This window comes from Schistocerca serialis, chromosome 7 (genome assembly GCF_023864345.2).
Source record: "Schistocerca serialis cubense isolate TAMUIC-IGC-003099 chromosome 7, iqSchSeri2.2, whole genome shotgun sequence".
NCBI classification, from domain to species: Eukaryota; Metazoa; Arthropoda; class Insecta; order Orthoptera; family Acrididae; genus Schistocerca; species Schistocerca serialis.
In genome coordinates this window covers 210,869,747-210,889,382 of record NC_064644.1, presented here as the reverse complement: position 1 = coordinate 210,889,382, position 19,636 = coordinate 210,869,747, and the positions used below count along the sequence as shown (strand labels likewise).

The 19,636-nt window shown below is 37.8% G+C and overlaps 1 protein-coding gene across 1 annotated transcript in view; it reads left to right on the top strand.

Annotated features, from left to right (window-relative positions):
- LOC126412981 (protein mesh) overlaps nt 1-19,636 on the top strand; it is a 224,522-nt gene that overhangs the window by 200,948 nt on the left and 3,938 nt on the right. The window contains exon 20 of the mRNA XM_050082873.1: nt 12,067-12,241. Coding sequence (XP_049938830.1) covers nt 12,067-12,241 — 175 coding nt within the window. The remainder of the gene's footprint in view (nt 1-12,066; nt 12,242-19,636) is intronic.

Below are 19,636 nucleotides of genomic sequence, written 5' to 3'. Positions count from 1 at the left end.
GAACAATTTGAGGAGGTATTTGCAACAGAACACTGCCAAAGAGGAGAGTAAGAAGCTTGTGTTTTTGCCACTCTGTGGTTATGTGACAGGGAAGATTAGCCAGCTCCTGAAGAGAGAGAGGCCTCCAGCTACAATACACCAACTCAAGTGTCTGTGAAAGTTAATTTAGGCCTTATAACTCCCTGCATTTACTAAATAATGTGTAATTGTGAATAATATTATGACAAACAAACTGTATGCATCACAGAACAATGGCCAACTGAACACGAGGATTATCCTCGACAATGCTAGCCAGAGAATGGCCAATTGAACACGAGAATTGTCCTCGACAATGCTAGCCAGAGAAATCATCAGTAAATGTATGTAAAACTGCATTTAATGACACCCCGGTATATCATGAAGGATAGGAAAGCATAACAAAAGAAGCTAAAGAAATCAAAATGTCTAATATCACAATCAATAAAGATAGCAGTTTGTAGCTGACTGTACAGTAAGTAACCTACCCATAACGAGGTTATTAAAGTGAGTGTGACAAGTGTGTTATGAAAATATGCCTAACATTGAGATGGACTGTGAAGACACAGACAGAATCATGCCTATGTAAGGTTGAAGCTAGCAACTACATGGTAGTGAGTTACCACTTGAGAGTGGCAGGGGAGCAATCTGCTAAAGCTCTTGGATCTACAAACAATTAACTCCACTTGCAGTAACCTCAACAGGACATTACCCATGACACTATTTTACAGGCATCTTTATGTGCTTACTTTGCATCCAGAAATGAAAATTGCAATGTTGAAAATCAACTTAATAAACAGAAAAGATAAATATTATGTGAATGTGCACCTGTTTACTTACCTTCTGCATTATCTCTTTCTTAATGTATAGAATTTTTATGAATGTAAGCTGTTGAATACCAAAAACCAGCATACATAGAACACAACTATGTACAAAAGTGTGCTTCATTGTTCAATAATACCACCACAAGACCATGTTTTCATACAAAACATCATCTGATTTACAGAAGGTTACTGATTTTCTGAGTTGTAATGTTCTGCTGCTGTTCACTACCTCTGGTATATTTTGCACTTATACATTTATATGAATAATGGCTTGTTTACTTCAAGGTGGCATTATTTCAGCAGGAAGATCGTTTCTCACACTTTTAGTTGGTACGAGTATCCTCAGAAATGAGGTATCCTTACTGTGAGATGAACTACCTGCAAAATCGTCTTCAGCTCTCAAAGTCTCATAGGATAAAGTTCGTTAAAATGCTGTAAAACTGGTATAATGCAATATATTCCATACATTTAATTAACAGTTTTGGTGCAATTAATTACACAAACGAAATCAGCACATTGAACAGTAAAGCCTGAATAATGAATTTCAGTGAGGCCAAGTCTATATAAAGAGTTGAAAATTCAAGTACATACTACAAGACTATTTTGTAGATACTTCAATAAAAAATAAAAATGAATAAAACAAATTAATTATTAGTAGCCCTCCAATAAGAACAGATGAGAGGTTCCATCTTGCTCTGTTTAATATAATTCATGCTAGAAGAAAGGACAAAATACCTGTAGCACTGGTGTTATAATGTACCATGAATTATTGAGGAATATGGAATAAGTCAACTACCTTGACACAAATGAAGAAACACACTACTTGCTTTCTTGAATTACTAATGAACTATTAGTCCTGTAAGAGGTTTCATCAAAATTTATAAATTCTAAGGCAGGGTTTGAGTAGTTTACTACAAATATGGTTTTGTTTTCTGCTGGAAAATTTGATGAAAGGTTGTTATCAAGAAAGTGCTATAATGTTGAGATGTAAGCTACCTTAAGAATATGTATTTATTGTAAGAGAACACAAATAGGAGTAAGATGGGTCTTTAATTAGACGTCGCTGGCTGATAACAAAGTTAACTCAAAGGATGTGGGAGAGGGAGTGTGTCCAGCACAAGATTTCAGTTATGAAATCTTCACGGGTTATCAGCCGAGTGGTGTCGTCTTCTAGTCGCAACATTTCAATGGATTGTGTATCCATCATCTTCACATTGAAACATTGCAACAAGAAGACGACGCCACTCAGCTGATAACTGGTGAAGATTTCATAGCTGAAATACACCAAGAAAGCCTGCAAATGCATATAAGATTTCAGTTTTTGGTTGAAATGCCATCATATCCAGAAGAGTGATTTCTTTTACCACTGTATCATTTGAGTTGGCAAAACTGATGTCTGCTGGTCGAATATGTAACCATCAGAAATAGTATCTTGAATATTTTGAAGACTGTTCCTCAAGTACAGCACTCAGTGAAGCACTCATATAGGTCTGTGGCTTGGTAGTACATAGCACATTTAAATCTTCATTCATAGTCTGCTAACCACTGTGAAGTGCATTGTGCCAGTTATTAAGTAGTAGTAGTAGCAGCAGTAGTAGTTTTATTTATTGCAGATGTACGTCATCTTACCTACTCATATGTTGCATTGTACAACTGAAATACTTCTGTATATGTGTCCCTTGGAAGCAATTAATTTGTACCTTTAGTGAGGATACACTTTTCATCTGACCTCTTGCAGGAAGCATGTGATGCTGTGAGCAATGAGGATGCTGAACAGGGGACGCTACATATGTAGTTTGTGACACATTGGGAATCTGGGGGATAGTTGAAGTGATGAAGACGACCGCTTATGTTAAGTACGAAATCCAAGTTTGAACCTCATCACTTGTCGTCATTCAATTTATTTCAATGCCAACTGTGGCTAATGTAGGAGTTTCTCTTTCACCATAATAGACACTGTGTTCTCTAGAAATATCCTAGAATCTGAAAATGGAGCTGCAGAATAGATGTAACTACAGTTGAAACAGCAGTTAGCAAAACAATATTTAAAACTTGGAAAGAGCCATGGACCTTAAAGACGCCTCATTAAGTATCTTCTATCAGAACATCAAAACCTCATTGATGGTAAGGGTAAACTTCTAATATCTAATGTTCATAGGGAAAAATGAAAAGTGTGTTGTGCTTATTAGAACTTCGTATTGAAATCATTGAAATTGAATAGATTTGTTTTGATGGATACAGATTATATCATACCATAACGAACAGTGAAATGAAAATGAAACAGATGAAAAAAATGTGTATTACTTCTAAAGAAACTGCCATAGTTGTTAATACATTAATCCCATTGTGAGACAAGACTGTTAATGCCTGTGGTTGCCAAGGTAACCATGATTGTACCTAGATGTGCGTTTCCTTGTCCAAAGCAAATTGATGGCTCCAAATATATGGAAATCTCATGGGGAGAGATTGGTACTGTAAAGAAGATGTGTGAGGGCTTCTCAGCAAAACTTCTGCAGCATAGTCAAAACAGCATTGGAAACATGTGAGCCCATCTACACATTCTAAACTTACAACTACATCGGCACTCTGCAAGCCACTTTATGGTGCATTGCAGGGGGTACCTTGTATCACTACTATTCATTTTCTTTCCTGTTCCACTCACAAATAGACTGAAGGAAAAACAACTGTCTGTTTGCCTCTGTACACATCCTAATTTCTCATATCTTATCCATATGCTCCATATGTGAAACATACATTGCCAGCAGTAAAATCATTCTGCCACCATTTTCAGATGCTGTTTCTCTAAATTTTCTCGGTAGTGTTGCTCAAATGGAATGTTGCCTTCCCTCAAAGAATTCCCATTTGTGTTACCATAGTATCTGTGTAACACTTGCTTGTTCATCAAGCCTACCAGTAACAAATCTAGCAGCCTGCCTATGAACAGCTTTGATGTCTTCCTTTAAACCTACCTGGTGGGTACTCAAGCAGTACTCAAAAATGGTTCACACTAGTGTTCTGTGTGCTGCCTCCTTTACAGATGAACCACACCTTCCCTAAAATTCTCACAATAAACTGAGGTCGACCAGTCACCTTCCCTACTACAATCCTTCCATGATTGTTCCATTCAATGGCTGATACAGAAAAACCTCAAGGAGGGGGCGAGAAAGATATCTTAAGCTATCTTTACTTTTACCTTAATAAAAAATAATCAAGTCACATGCAAAGAAGTGCTACATAGGAAAGTGCAACTACTAGATAACTCAATTCAGTCAAGTTGACGGACAAAGGAAACAAACGAATAGCAGGTGGGCTGACGGACGGGCGTGGAGGGGGGGGGGGGGGGGGGGGGACAAGCGACCCGTGTGCCTGCTGCCATATGTACCCACCACGGGTTCCATTTCACATCACTTTGCAACATTACACCTGTATATTTAACTGATGATGTGACTGTGTTAAGCAGCACACTGCTAATACTGTGTTGAAACATTAACGAATTGTTTTTCCTACTCATCTTCATTAACTCACTGTTTTCTACATTTAAGGCTAGCTGCCAACCATTAAACTATGTAGAAATTTTGTCTACGTCTTCTCTATCCTATAGTCAATCAGTGAAAATTACAGCATCTTCGGCAAATAGCCGCAGAGTGTTGCTTACCATGTACAGTAAGATCATTTAAGTATTCAGAGAATAAAAGCAGTCCTATCACACTTCCCTGAGGTACTCTTGACAATATCCTTTTCTCTGATAAACATTTGTGTCAAGGTTGCCAAGATTGTTTTGACCAAACTGCAGTAGTTTTGTTAGGAAGCCCTTGCACATTCTCCTTAGAGTCCTGATCTCTCCCCAAGTGATTTTCATATTTTTGGAGCCCTGAAGAAAGACACCTGTGGTGCTGATTTGCTTCAGATGAAGAGATGCACGCTTGGGTACATCATGGTTCTACAGGTAACTGTAAACATTTTTCCATGAAGGCACTGACCATCTTGTTTCACAGTGGGATGAATGTGTTGACAGTTATGGTGATTGCTTTTCAAGTAGTTAATGGTGTACTTACTTTTCTTCCTCTGTTTTGTTTTCATTTGGCTGCCCCTTATTCATTAGATCCAGCAAGATTGAAGGGGGAATGGCTGCATATGCAAAAAATGAAGTCAGGTCCCAGGCTCTTTAGGTTGATGGATATATTATTTTGAAGATCTACATCCACAGGACAACTCTCCAATTCACACCTATGTGCCTGGCAGAGTATTAATCTGACCACCAACAGCTCTTTAAATGCTGTGTCACAATAGTGGATCAGGTACAGTCAGCAGCTAGGAGGCAGCAACCTTGTCATTTCCTTTCTTTTCTGAAGAAGGCTTTGGCCAAAAGCCCAGTCTGTAACAGTCTGCTGCCCAATGTGTCACCTTTACAGTGAGCAGTGATTTATCCTTTTCACAATATTGTTGATATTCCAATCTGGACTTTCCATCATAAGCAATTCCAGTATTTGATTATATTTTGAAAAAGGTAACTGATCTACGCTTCACATTTTCAAAAATAACTTGTAGAAATTTTTATGTAAGAATATATGAACAGGCACAGTGAACAATACCATGCCAGTTATAATTAATTAGTCTCAGTTAATCACAGTCTTTCAGGCAGTTGTGGTTGATAAGTCATAGCTAAAGAATCATTAATAGTTAGTCATCGCAAACATTCTATCATGCACATTCATTGTCAGCTGACACTTGTGGAACAGGGTTATGCTTGTAATGCTCCTTCTCAAAAAATAGACAAGAATGAAATCAAAATTTCAGTTTAAAAATATTAATTATTTGCTGTGTCCACAACTAAATGTAATGGTTCTTCCAAAATGATAAATTGCATTATAGAATTAGAAAATGGTACAAAAATACTTTGTTACTAAACAGGTTGAATTGGAAGTGCCAGAGACTGTATACATCACTGCAGAAGTCCAGAGGTGAATAATACTGAATTTTTCAAATTTTTATCTGGTTTTCAGGGGTTTATTTAGTTCAAAAGTCTCAAAATAATTCATTTATTCCCATAGACGCAACTGAACAGCACTGCTATTGACTTACACTGCTGCTAGTAATCATAATACTACCACTAACAATGGATTCCCCACTACAAAAGCTAGGCAGTCATTGCCACTATCCCTTTTTATAAAATTCTAACAGTGTAAACAAATATTACAAATGGCATTTTAATTAACTTTCAATGAATAATAACCTGTATAAAGATAGGAAGCACAGCAGCTTTTGTAATTAGTTTGTAAAATACAGAGTCTTTCAGCACTTTAGTGTTTCTTAATAAGTATTTTTAGTAATCATTTTTACAATTTCAAATTTTTTGAATTAAAAAAGTTTCTCATTTGCCTACAAGTGTGGTAGTTTCATTCATTAGATCCAACTAGTGTATGCAGAACACACCACTCCTTAAAACTTGCAATTAACACATGGTTACTTCATGATCAATAGGGCTTAAACAAAATTCTATTGACGTATTTTGTATATTGTCTCAAGTCCCATTAAACAAGGTGTACGTTGAAAACCAAGATGTCATCAAAAGTATACGTATAACACCTAGTAAAATTGTTGTATTTTACATTGTTCTCCAGTTGGTCATATGAAATACTACAATATGTGAATCTCTGGCTGCTTCATTGTAGATTTGGTATGGGTCTATGCAGGTTACTGATGTATTGTTCGAAGAGTGTTTGACAATGAGAAACTACAATTTCATCATAATTTTATTGTGACTGATAATATAAATGTCTGTTGGAAGTAATCTTAATGTCTACAATGCCTGCCAAGTTATTGAAAATCATCAGTTACTGTATTCTACACTCAGTGTGATAGAGGAGTTCAAACTAGGCTTATAAGTTCAGTAATGTCACTACATGAATCAGTCTGCTTAATTTGAAGAACATACCCTAACCCAAAAATAAAAATCTAATGGCACACATTTTGTACAACACTCAGTCTCTTATCAGGGAGCAAAATACATGTAGGCACTATACAAACAAAATAGAACACTCTGAAAATAAATAAAAAATATCTGGCTCATTGTTAAGTGGCAAACAAATGGAAGCAGTGAGGTAAATGATACTGAGTTATCATTAATAGTTGTGGTAGAAATAATGACACATTGAAATCATTGGCCACCAATTTCACTTTTACTTTCACACAGTGGTAGCAAACATTGTACCACTAATAAATAACCAAGACCGAGCTGCATTAGATATACTCCATAGATACTGTTTACACCCATAATGCACATTAGTTTAAAAAGTAAATTTATAGGGAGATCACAGAAATTTTTCTGGGTACGATGGTATTTCTAGGGCATTATTAAGAACTTGTACTAAGTTGAGAGGACCGTTCTTGAGCTGTCTTTGTAATTAGATAGTGATAAAAGGAGTATTTTATGACAGACTTAAATATTGCAGTAGTGACTCTTGCCCATGGAAACAGAAGCATGCACAACAGACCTGCATAACTGCATTACTTCTTCAAGCTGTTTCAAAAAATTTTGAGGAAGTGGCTCATGGGGGGGGAGGGAGGGGGGGAATCAGGGATAAGCTACTTCCCTCAGCTTCGTTTTTGTACAAGATTCTCTACATATTGTCGCAAAAGAAGCTGAGTAGCACTGTTGCCCTAGTGTTTTAGTTGTGATACTAGCTTTTTGCATGTAGGGTTATGAGTTCAAAACTCACCTGAACTGAAAAATTTTAATTTCTGTATTCGGTTTGAGGACATTCTAGAAGTATCCACAAATGGCAAGAATCATTGTGCTGGAATGTTCTGTAGCTGTATATATACCGTATGTGTTCTGGCCGGAGGCAGTTCCCTCCATGCTCTTGTATGTGCAAGTGCTGAGTAAACCTTCGTTAAGTGCAGTTAGTGTTTGTCATTCATCTACATACATCTTCCTCTATGTGACATTATTCTGGTGGAGACGCTGGGCAGTGGAACTTGTGATACCGCACATTATCGATGACACAGTGGCTCCCAACAGGCCACAGCGCCGCTGTTTAGGTGGCGAGAAACCTGAGTTTGAGCCATATTCAACAGATTGCAATCCATTGGTCATCACCAGTGGTTCTCGTCAGGAAGAAGGACGGCAGTTGGCACTTTTGTGTTGATTACAGGAAGCTTAATAAGATAACTAAAAAGGACTTTTACCCTCTTCCACGAATTGACAATACACTAGACTGTCTGAAGGGGGCTAAGTTTTTCTCAGCCATGGACATGTACTCAGGATACTGGCAAATCGAAGTAGGTGAGGCTGATCATCATAAAACTGCATTTATCACCCCTGAGGGCCTGTACGAGTTTAAGGTAATGCCGTTTGGTTTGTGTAATGCACCGGCAACTTTTGAACGAATGATGGATAATCTTCTAAGGTACCTGAAGTAGACGATGTGTCTTTGTTATTTAGATGACATTATAGTGTTCTCAGAGACATTTGATGAATACATAAAACGACTGAGGGCCATTCTTAAGTGTCTCCAACAAGCCAGACTGGAACTTAATCCAAGAAAGTGTCTCTTTGGAGCAAAAGAAATCAAACAAAGGTGTGCAGCCAGACCCAGAAAAGGAGAGAGCTATAAAGGAATTTTCTATTTCTAAAAGTATTAGAGATGTGAGAAGCTTCCTTGGATTGTGTTCTTATTACTGTCATCTTATCAAAGACATTTGTATCAAAGCCAGGCCACTCCAAGAGTTGTTAAAAGCTGATGCTAAATTTATCTGTGGTGGTGCTCAACCAGATTCTTTATATGTGCTGCAAAAAACTCTGACGACTGACCCTGTACTTGGTCTGTATGATGTGAGAGTACCTACAGAATTACACACAGATGCCAGTAGGTATGGGATCGGTGCTGTTGTGGTGCAGATTTTGGATGGAAAACAGAAAGTTATAGCTTATGCTTCTAGGACACATAAAAAAGCCGAGAAAAACTACTCAACTACAGAAAGAGAATGTCTTGCTGTGATCTGGGCCATGTGCAAATTTCAACAGTATCTCTATGGAAGACCATTCACAGTTGTTACAGACCATCAGTCACTTCATTGGTTGACAGGTCTTAAGGATCCAACAGGATGACTCGCTGGGTGGGCACTACTTCTTCAAGAGTATGACATTACCATAGAGTACAAAAGCGGAAGAAAACACCAAGATGCCGACTGTCTCTCAAGAAACCGTGTGCAAGACCAACAAGACTTTGATGAAGATAGTGACTGTCTCACTGCACTCCGGGACTTCTCTACTGAGCAGAAGAAGGACACCAAGAGATCTCAAATTACGCTTGCCTTAATTTGGTCAGAGGATGTGAAAGGACAATTTAAGGTAGTTAATGGATTACTTTGCAAGAAAAACTTTGATCCATTTGGAAAGCGGTGGCTACCAGTGATTCCTAAACACATACACTTAGATGTTCTACAGGAATTTCATGAAACACCTGAGGCCAGACATTTAGGGTTTATTAAGACATATGATAGTTTATTAAGACATACGATAGGATCTGCAAGAGATTTTTCTGGCCAGGTTTATTTAGGAGTCTCTGTCACTATGTGTCACACTGTCGAGAGTTCCAGAGGAGAAAGGCAGTTTCTCAGAAACCACCTGTCCGAGTCATAACAATTCCACCAGCCAATCATCGTAGAAGACATTGTATTAAAACATGGTGCCCCAAGGTCGTTAATTATGGTTTGAGGGAAAGTTTTCAATTGAATCTTGTGACAGAGATAAACTGTCGGTGCAACATCACTTGTCACATGATGACTGCCTACCATCCGCAAACTAATGGGCTTACTGAATGCCTAATAAGACCTTGGCTGATATACTATCAATGTTTGTCAATGTTGAGCAGAGCAACTGGGATGAGGTGCTACCTTCCATGACGTTTGCTACAACACCACCAAAGAAGACACCAAAGGATTTATGCCATTTTTCCTGGTGCATGGGTGTGAGGCGATGACTACGATGGACACTGTGTTTCTGTTACATCCTGATGACGAGGACGATGACTACATCGGCCAGGTGTTAACCACATCTGAGGAAGCTCAGCAGTTAGCTTGACTCTGCACACTGCAGGCTCAAGAAAATGATCGCCGAAGGTATGACGTGAGCCACCGCCCTGTTGTCAACCAGCCTGGGGACCTCGTCTGGATCTTCACTCCTGTTTGGAAGGTTGGTCTCTCTGAGAAGCTCCTCAAGCGCTACTTTGGACCTTATAATGTTGTAAGACAGTTGTCTGATGTCACTTATGAAGTTGAAGATTTTGACCCCGACACAAGACGACGAAAGATCAGAGATACGGTCCACATCCTTTGAATGAAGCCCTATAAGGATCCTGCAACCCAGGGTAAATTCGAAGCTCAAGCAACAGGTAACAAGTGGAAAGGTAACAAGTTCTACGAAGATCACTGCCAGGTTGAATATCAGTCATCGGGAATCAGAGTATGCAGGACCAATGATTTGTTTACGGACTAGGAGGATGTAGCACTGAGACGCTGTTCTCTTAAGGAGGGACCAAAGTCACAGAAAAAGCCAACTAGTGCAGTTGCCGTAGCATAGTGGTTATGATACTAGCTTGTTGCATGGACGGTCGTGAGTTCAAAACTCACTTGAACTCAAAAATTTTAATTTCTATATTTGGTTCGAGGACATTCTAGAAGTATCCACAAATGGCAAGAATCATTGTATTGGAATGTTCTGTAGCTGTATATATACTGTATGTATTCTGGCTGGAGGCATGTCACACCGTGCTCTTGTATGTGCCAGTGCTGAATAAACCTTCGTTAAGTGGAGTTAGTGTTCGTCATTCATCTACTTACACCTTCCTCTAACCTTCTCCTTCCTATTACCTTCTCTTTTTCATCTGAAATTTGCACCAGAACAGCACCAATCCCATACCCACTGTAGGTGCTCCCTCATCATACAGACCAAGTACAGGGGAGTCGTCAGAGCTTTTTGCAGCACATCGAAAGAATCTTGTTGAGCACCACCCCAGATAAGTTTGGCATCGGCTTTCAACAACTCTTGGAGCAGCCTGGCTTTGATACAAAGGTCTCTGATAAAACAATGGTAATATGAACACAATCTGAGGAAGCTTCTCACATCCCTAATACTAAACAATATATTATCTCACCAATGATGTCCTGGCAAAGCTTAGTAACAAAAACTATCCTCTTGTTATATTTTTTCACCTTGCCAAGGCCATTACTTGTGTTTATCAGAGAATGCTGTGTGGAATTTTGATGAATGGAGAGGAAGCAAAGGATAACACTGACTAATTGCATCAAGGAAATAATACCAAACTTAGGACAACAGAATAAAAAAAATGTTGAGCTTCACAATGTTCAATATTGAGTGTACCCCAGATCTTGATTTATATAAATTATCTTTTAATAAGTTGAAAAAGTGTTCAGAACCTATAAGCTTTGCCAATGAGAAAAACATGTTGATCATGGGTCTTTAAATGAGTTAAATCACACATGTCCCAGATGATAGACTAAGAGAAACATACCTTGCATGAGGAAGAAGCTTGTCATACAAGGTGGGTATGCCTTAGCTGTGGTCTGGAGTGATCCTCTTCCTTTCATCCCCCCACTATTCTGCGGCGCAGACAGCCTCCACCAACCAATTCTTATTTCCTCCCTGAATAAGGACACTGAGGTCTTGAAAAGAAGGAAAGTTACTTTCTATCTTTATGTGCTTCTATTGGCAGTAGTGTTAAGTGTGCCTCCTGTAGATAAGTAATGATCAGTACAGTATCACATTAATCGCTACAGATAGGGAGGACTGGTATTGACACCTGTCAATATGTTATGTAATCTTTATCCAATCCATTTATCATGTTTTATGCATCGTGCTATACATACTTCAAAACCAAAACAGAAGAATGTTTTTGAGGTTGGAGGGGTTTGATATACTGGCCGAAGGGATGTGCAGAAGGCAATGTCTACCTGATACTGATCATGTTTCTTACTGGTGAATTCAAATTTGATTTTGCTTCATATTTTTATCTAGACATCATATTCTCTGTGACTGAATTAGATACCAGCAAAATGAATGGGTAAATCCATACATTTCTTACAGGCTGCATAGAGAGAAAATGGCAAATGTGGTTAAATAAGTGCATGACTTATGTTGTTAATGTATAGCATTATGTGCCAAGGTAACTAACAAACTAATTTGTATTGAAACTCTTTCTAACAGGTCAACAGGAATACGCATCACGGCAGGCAGCTGTGACTTGGGGAATCATTCTGGCAGTGGCTGTGCCAATTGTGCTCCTGCTGATTTATGCTGGTTACAGAATTGTAAAACGTAATGTAGAGCAACAGAAAGCTGAAGAAGAAGAAGCAGAACAGAAGCAGGCTGCATACGCAAGGTATATAAACATCTGTTAGCTTGATGGGTTTAAAGTTGGTTGGCAGTTCATGCAGACATTTTATGTATGAAAACATAAAGAAGAGCTAACATATGAATTAAAGTAATCTATTTTTGAAAATATAATATAATTAGATAGATAGAAGATCTATTTGCCAAGTGGTGGCAGGAGACAGTACATATAAAAGTTATGGAAATGTTCAAGCCTTTGGTGCCAATTGCTCCTCCTGCAAGAAGGGTGGAAGGGAAAGGAAAAGGGATGAACAAAAAGGGCTGATGAGGTTTAGGAAAGGGGGAAGTTACAGAGAAGTTGCCCAGAATTCCAGGTCAAGGGAGGCTTATTGGATGGGATGAGAAGGAAAGTCTTTTTCTTCTCATCCCATCCAGTAACTCTCGCCCAACCAAGGCTTCTGGATGACTTTTCCACAATTCTTTGTGTTTCATAAACCTTGCCTGTCACTTTTCTTCGCCCCTCTTCCTTTTCCCTCAACCTTCCTGCCAAAAGGAGTCACTGGCTCAAAAAGCTTGTACATTTCCATAACTTTCACATCAGTTTTCTCCCGCTGCCACTTGGTGAGCAGATTTTTTATCCACCCAATTATATTATATTTGAAAACTCAAGGAAGAATAGTTTTAATGGGATTTTGAAAATTAGGTAATTAGATGTGGCAGAAAATGATCTATATTGTTGCTAAAAATATATAAAAAGAAAAAACTATGGCCTTTAACCTTATTAGAAAATGAGGTACATTGAGTTGAAATGTGGCATAGCACTGTTGTGTCATCCCACTAGTGAAAGAATTCATGAATTAAATGCCAGAGCTATAAACAGAGGCATGTTACCAGCATTACATCTTATTTGACTGTCTGAAAGGAGATATGTCACCATATGGCAACTGACTTCACAAGTTGCCTCTTATTATCACTCTATTCAATCGCTCTTCACCCTCTGACACATGACCCTAGTATTAGCAGTGTAGCAATTGTTCTACAGACTACTCAGGGTGTGTAGATAGATGGCACAGAGTACTACAGTACAAAACATAAAAGTGTCTTTGAATGATGAATCTGCCAGTTTGTTTTCCTCAATTTCTACTTACCCTGGTGCCCAGCAGACTGACATCTCTTTATACAGCTGTTATAAGTAGACAAGAATGTCTCAGATATTGTTGACATATGAAATATGTAGTTTTAAAACTCTATGATGTTCAACCCATGTAAAAAAATGCCTGATATATAACAGAATTTTTTTAAAATGTGGAGTGAAGGAATTTCTCGTTAACAATTCCTATTGTATTATATAGCAATTCTTGAATAGAAATAATTAGTCATATATACAGAAAAATTCTATAAATGGCAAGCATGTGGCCATTTTTTAAAATAAGCATCCAATGTTTGCTCAGTTGACATGGTCCACATCATATTTTTTATCATGAAAATGATCTATGGAGCATGTACCAAACTTATTAATTTAGATCTATCAGTGCATATTACCAAATAATTGTGGTGCTGTCTAAAATGTTATCAGATAGTAATTACTTCAAATAATCCACAATACTGTCTTTATTGAACTGTAATAAATTTAAAATAATATGTCTGATTGCAGTGGCAGTACACAAAAGTACGAATAAGTCTTGCACAATATGAATTACAAATGGCTTTGGTGCAATATGATGTTTTAAGAAAGCCAGCCATGTAGAACACCATTCAGCTCTATGTAAAAACTTTTTACTCTGGAACAGGTGAGAATCTGTATGACTGACACACAATGAGTTGTTGCCACACTTAGCACTCACCTCCATAGCCATGACCAATAATGAACATCAGTGCGGTTTTACATTACTGAAAAGTAGCATGTCCAAATCTTGGTGGAGGAAGAAATTTTCATCACCAGTATTTGGCCGGAAAAGAGGGTAGAGAGACGGTGACATAAAATTTTGGACCACCATATGTTACACCAGTCTCCTTGTGATGGAACAGTTTCATGTACAATTGCCTTTCACCAAAGAGACAAATGAATGCAACACATTGTTGGGCAAATGTACCACTCAATTTTAAATAGTTACTTTGCTACTTTCGTATGGTTGACTCTTACATCATCTGCTTTATGCCCAGCAACTAAACTCACTGCTAAATATTAGTGTCATACATGATCCTGCAGGGTAAAATTATTTAATCATAGAATGAAGGCTTTCATGACTGGATGACATAGCTGCTGATAAACCTTTTGGAATGTGAGTTCGTGGTCCAAGAAACTCTTCTGTTCCTGACGTTTTGTCAAGGACTGCACTGGACACCTTCAGAAGCGCTCTTCCACCAAGTCTTGTCGACTGACTGGTCAGACGTCTGAGAGTGACATATATACTGTAGGAAAGGGGGCATGGTCTAAGTAACATGTGAGGAGCAGAGATAATCCTTGTCAAAGATAAAACTACATTTTCGATTGTCATCTTGTCAAAGATCAACTTATGAAGCGGTTCTGCAGAGCTACTCTCCATATGTTGCTAAGTTTCATTGCCTCCACTTTTCTGTTAAAATTATGCTGATGCTTATAAATTTCAGTGGCTTCTCTGCATAGTTGTAGATAATAATTTGATGTTGTAGATAAGAATTCTGTTACAGAAAACTTCACTTCGTGGTTTCCTGACTGAATATCATGATCTGCTACAGATGATTTCTCTATTTCTCCTAGTTGGCAAAGACTTGTATGCTCTTTTAGTCATGTATTTATGCTCCTCTTGGTAGTTCCATTATAAACTTTACCACACGTACACGGAATTTTGTATACACCACATGTCGATAGAGGAGGGTGTTTATCCTTCATAGATCAGAGTACTTGTTTTGTTACTTTAAATCCGTCTTGATTGCAAATTTTTTTTTTTTTATTATTCATATGACCGGTTTCGGTTCATTCAGAACCATCTTCAGATCTGATATTTAAGTTACAGGAGTAACCCGTCCAATTCAGCAACTTTCACATGCTACGTAGCATGTGAAAGTTGCTGAATTGGACGGGTTACTCCTGTAACTTAAATATCAGATCTGAAGATGGTTCTGAATGAACCGAAACCGGTCATATGAATAATAAAAAAAAAATTTGCAATCAAGACGGATTTAAAGTAACATAAAATCACTGATTGCTGTTATCCCAATAGACATTATGTCTGTTTTTGCAAAGTACTTGTTTTGGTTTCTTTGTTCGTCTAAAGACCGGTCTGATGTCATGTTTCTGTAAAATCTTACCGATCTGATCCATTACTTTTTTAATAAAAGGGAAAGAAACTGCATTTTTCCGTCATTGTGGTTCATCCTTGTCCTTCGGTCTTCCGTTCCTTGGTTGCAAAATTTTCTTTACCTCTTTCCCTGAGTGGCCATTTTTCTTAAAGGCCTGCTTCAAATATTTTATTTCAGCATCCAGGTGTTCCGATGTGCACATCTGCTTGGCTCTACCAACAATACTTTTAATGACACCTCTCTTTTGTTGTGATTGGAATATTTATGCAAACGTCTGTTGGCATGTGTTACTTTCCAAAAAACTTTATGTTCCAAACTTCCATCAGATTGTCTCATAACTAAAACACCCAAGAAATATATTCTATTATTATTTTCCATTTCCACAGTGAACTGGATTTTTGGATTAATTTTATTTAGATAATCAAAGAATTTATTCAAAGGCTCTCTACCATGGGGCCAACCCACAAATGTGTCATCTACAAACCAATACCACCGAGATGGTTTCTTATTTGCTTTCTCCATATAGAAATTAGTAATCACAGGACCTAATGGGTTACCCATTGCTACACTGTCAAGTTGCTCATAAAATTCATCATCCTGCTGGAACTGACTTGATGTAAGGCAATGTCTAAAAAGAGCAGTCAAATCTCCTGGAAAAATAGCTGTTATGATAATCTTAACTTCATTGATTAGAATCGTAGTGAATAAGAACACTATGTCAAAACTTACAAGAATGTCTTCAGGAGTTAGAAGTAGTCCTTCAAGTTTCTCAATAAAGTGACTCGAGTCTTTTATATATGAGTCAGTTTTCCCACTGTATGGTTGTAAACGACTTGCTAGATATCTTACTATTTTGTACGTGGGAGAACTGATGGCACTAATTATGGGTCTCAAAGAAAAATCTATTTTATGTATTTTGGGTACACCGTACAGTCTAGGACACATAGCTTCACTCTTCAACAAATCTTTTTTATCTTCTTTTATAGTAGTGGTAGATGACTTAATCAGACTATTTGTTTCCTTGGTATGCTGGCTGTAGGGCCTTCATAACTTTTTGTACTGTCCTGCGGTTAAAAGGTTCAAAATTTTGCTTTGATAATCCTCTGTATTCATAACAACTGTAGCATTCCCTTTATGAGCAGGAAGAACCACTATCTTTTCATCTGCATTTAAATCTCTGAGAGCCTTCCTTTTGCCTTTGTTAAATTACTTTCCAAAGGTTTACTTTGGGATAAGACCCTGGTGGTTTTGATTCGAATTGCATTTGCAATTTCCTTGGGGAGATTTCGAATACCTGCTTCTATATTTGCAATAATATCTTCAACTTTTACTCTGTTAGGTGTTATAGCATAGTTTCCTCCTTTTGCAAGGACATAAATCTCATCTTGAGATAACACTCTCTCTGACATGTTAACAACAGTATCAGACATCACCATATTGATTGTAGCTGCTAATTAATTTGTAACTTCACAAACTTTTTCTTATGTCTAGTAGTAGTTGTTTCCATCACAGCTTCCATATATGTAAATGTAAGGTAATCTGTTTTATTCCACAGATCTATCTGTACCTTAGTAGCAAGGGATAAGTATAGTTTCATTAATTTATGGTCAACAGAATCCATTTCTTGTCTTGTGTAATGTATCCTTTCTCGGAGTAGTGCTCTTTCTGTACAATCAAAAATCCGATGCACCCGAGCTGTCGGGAACATCCTCTTCAGCTTTAAAAAGTTTGGTATAGATAGTTCCTGTGAATTACTATGGGTAGAGGTTATACTCAACAGCCGTACCAAAATAACAATTGGCTCCTTCTGCCGACCCCCCGACTCAGATGATGTAATAGCTGAACGGTTCAAAGAAAACTTGAATCTTATTACAAATAAGTACCCCACTCATACAGTAATAATTTGTGGAGACTTCAATATACCCTCAATTTGTTGGCAAAAATAAATGTTCAGAGCCGGTGGAAGACAGAAAACATCTTCCAAAATTGTACTAAATGCTTTCTCTGAGATTTATTTTGAACAATTAGTTCATGAGCCCACACAAATTGTAAATGGTTGCAAAAACACACTTGATCTCTTAGCCACAAATAATCCTGATCTAATAGAGAGTGTCATGATGGATACAGGGATTAGTGAACACAAGGTCATTGTAGTGAGGCTTAAAACCATATCAACCAAACCACTAAAAATAAATGCAAAATATATCTACTTAAAACAGCAGATAAAAATTTGCTTGATACCTTCCTAAGAGAGAGTCTCCATTCCTTCCAAGCTAATTATGTAAGCGTAGATCAGATATGGCTCAAATTCAAAGACACAGTATTGACAGCAATAGATAGATTCATACCGCATAAGTTAATAATAGACGAGACTGATCCACACATCAGAACACTGTTGCAGAAGCAATGAAAAAAGCATGCCAAATTCAGAACAACACAAAATCCCCAAGACAGGCTAAGTTTCAGAAAGCTTGAAATTTAGTGCAGATGTCAATGCGAGATGCTTTTGATAGTTTCCATAATGAAACATTGTCTCAAAATATGGTATAAAACCCAAAGAGATTGTGGTTGTATGTAAAGTACACCAGTGGCAAAGACAGTCAATACTGTCACTGCGGCAATAGCAATGGAAATCTTACCAATGAAGGTGCCCCTAAAGCGGAGTTACTAAATGCAGTTTTCCGTAATTCCTTCACGAAAGAAGATGAAGTAAATATTCCAGAATTCAAAACCAGAACAGCTGTTAGCATGAGTGACATAAAAGTAGATATCTTAGGTGTTGTGAAACAACTCAAATCACTTAAGAAAGGCAAGTCTTCCAGTCCAGATGGTATATCAATCAGGTTCCTTTCAGAGTATGCAGATACAATAGCGCCTTTCTTAGCAATCATATACAACTGCTCACTTGCGAAAGGTCTGTTCCTAAAAACTGGAAAGTAGCGCAGGATACACCAATATTCAAGAATGGAAATAGGAGTAACCCATTGAATTACAGACCCATATCACTGACCTCAATTTGCAGTAGGATTTTTTTAGCATATACTGTACTCGAACATTAGGAATCACCTTGAAGAAAATGACTTATTGATACATAACCAACACAGATTCAGAAAATATCGTTCTTGTGCTACACAGCTAGCACTTTATTCCCATGAGTGCTGTTGACAAGGAATCTCAGATCGATTCCATATTCCTAGATTTCCAGAAGGCTTTTGATACCGTTACTCACAAGTGACTATTAATCAAATTGTGCGCATATGTAGTATCATCTCAGTTGCGTGACTGGATTCGGGATTTCCTCTCAGAGAGGTCACAGTTCATAGTAATATACGGTAAATCATTGAGTAGAACAGAAATTAAATCTGGCATTCCGCAAGGTAGTGTCATAGGCCCTCTGCTGTGCCTGATGTACATAAATGATCTGGATGATAATCTGAGCAGCCCCCTTAGATTGTCTGCAGATGATGCTGTAATTTACTGTCTAGTAAAATCATCAGACGATCAATTCCAATTACAAAATGAACTAGAGAGAATTTCTGTATGGTGCGAAAAGTGGCAATTGGCAATAAAAAAAGAAAAGTGTGAGGTCATCCACATGGATACTAAAAGAAATCCGATAAATTCTGGGTATACGATAAATTGCACAAATCTAAAGGCTGTCAATTTGACTAAATACCTAGGAATTACAATTATGAGCAACTTAAATAGGAAAGACCACATAGATAATATTGTGGGGAAGGCAAAAAAAAGACTGTGCTTTGTTGGCAGAAAACTTAGAAGATGCAACAAACCCACTAAAGAGACAGCCTACATTACACTTGTCTGTCCTCTGCTGGAATATTGTTGCAGGGTATGGGATCCTTACCAGGTGGGATTGACGGAGGACATCGAAAAAGTGCAAAAAAGGGCAGCTCATTTCGTGTTATCGCGCAATAGAGGTGAGAGTGTCACTGATATGATATGCAAGTTGGAGTGGCAGTCAGTAAAACAAAGGCGGTTTTCTTTGCACCGAGATCTATTTACAAAATTTCAATCACCAACTTTCTCTTGGAGATGAAAAAACTTGCACAGGATAGAGTAGCATGAGAGATCCATGAAACCAGTCTCTGGACTGAAGACTACAACAACAACAAGTTATGAAACTAAACCCGTTCTTCAGAGT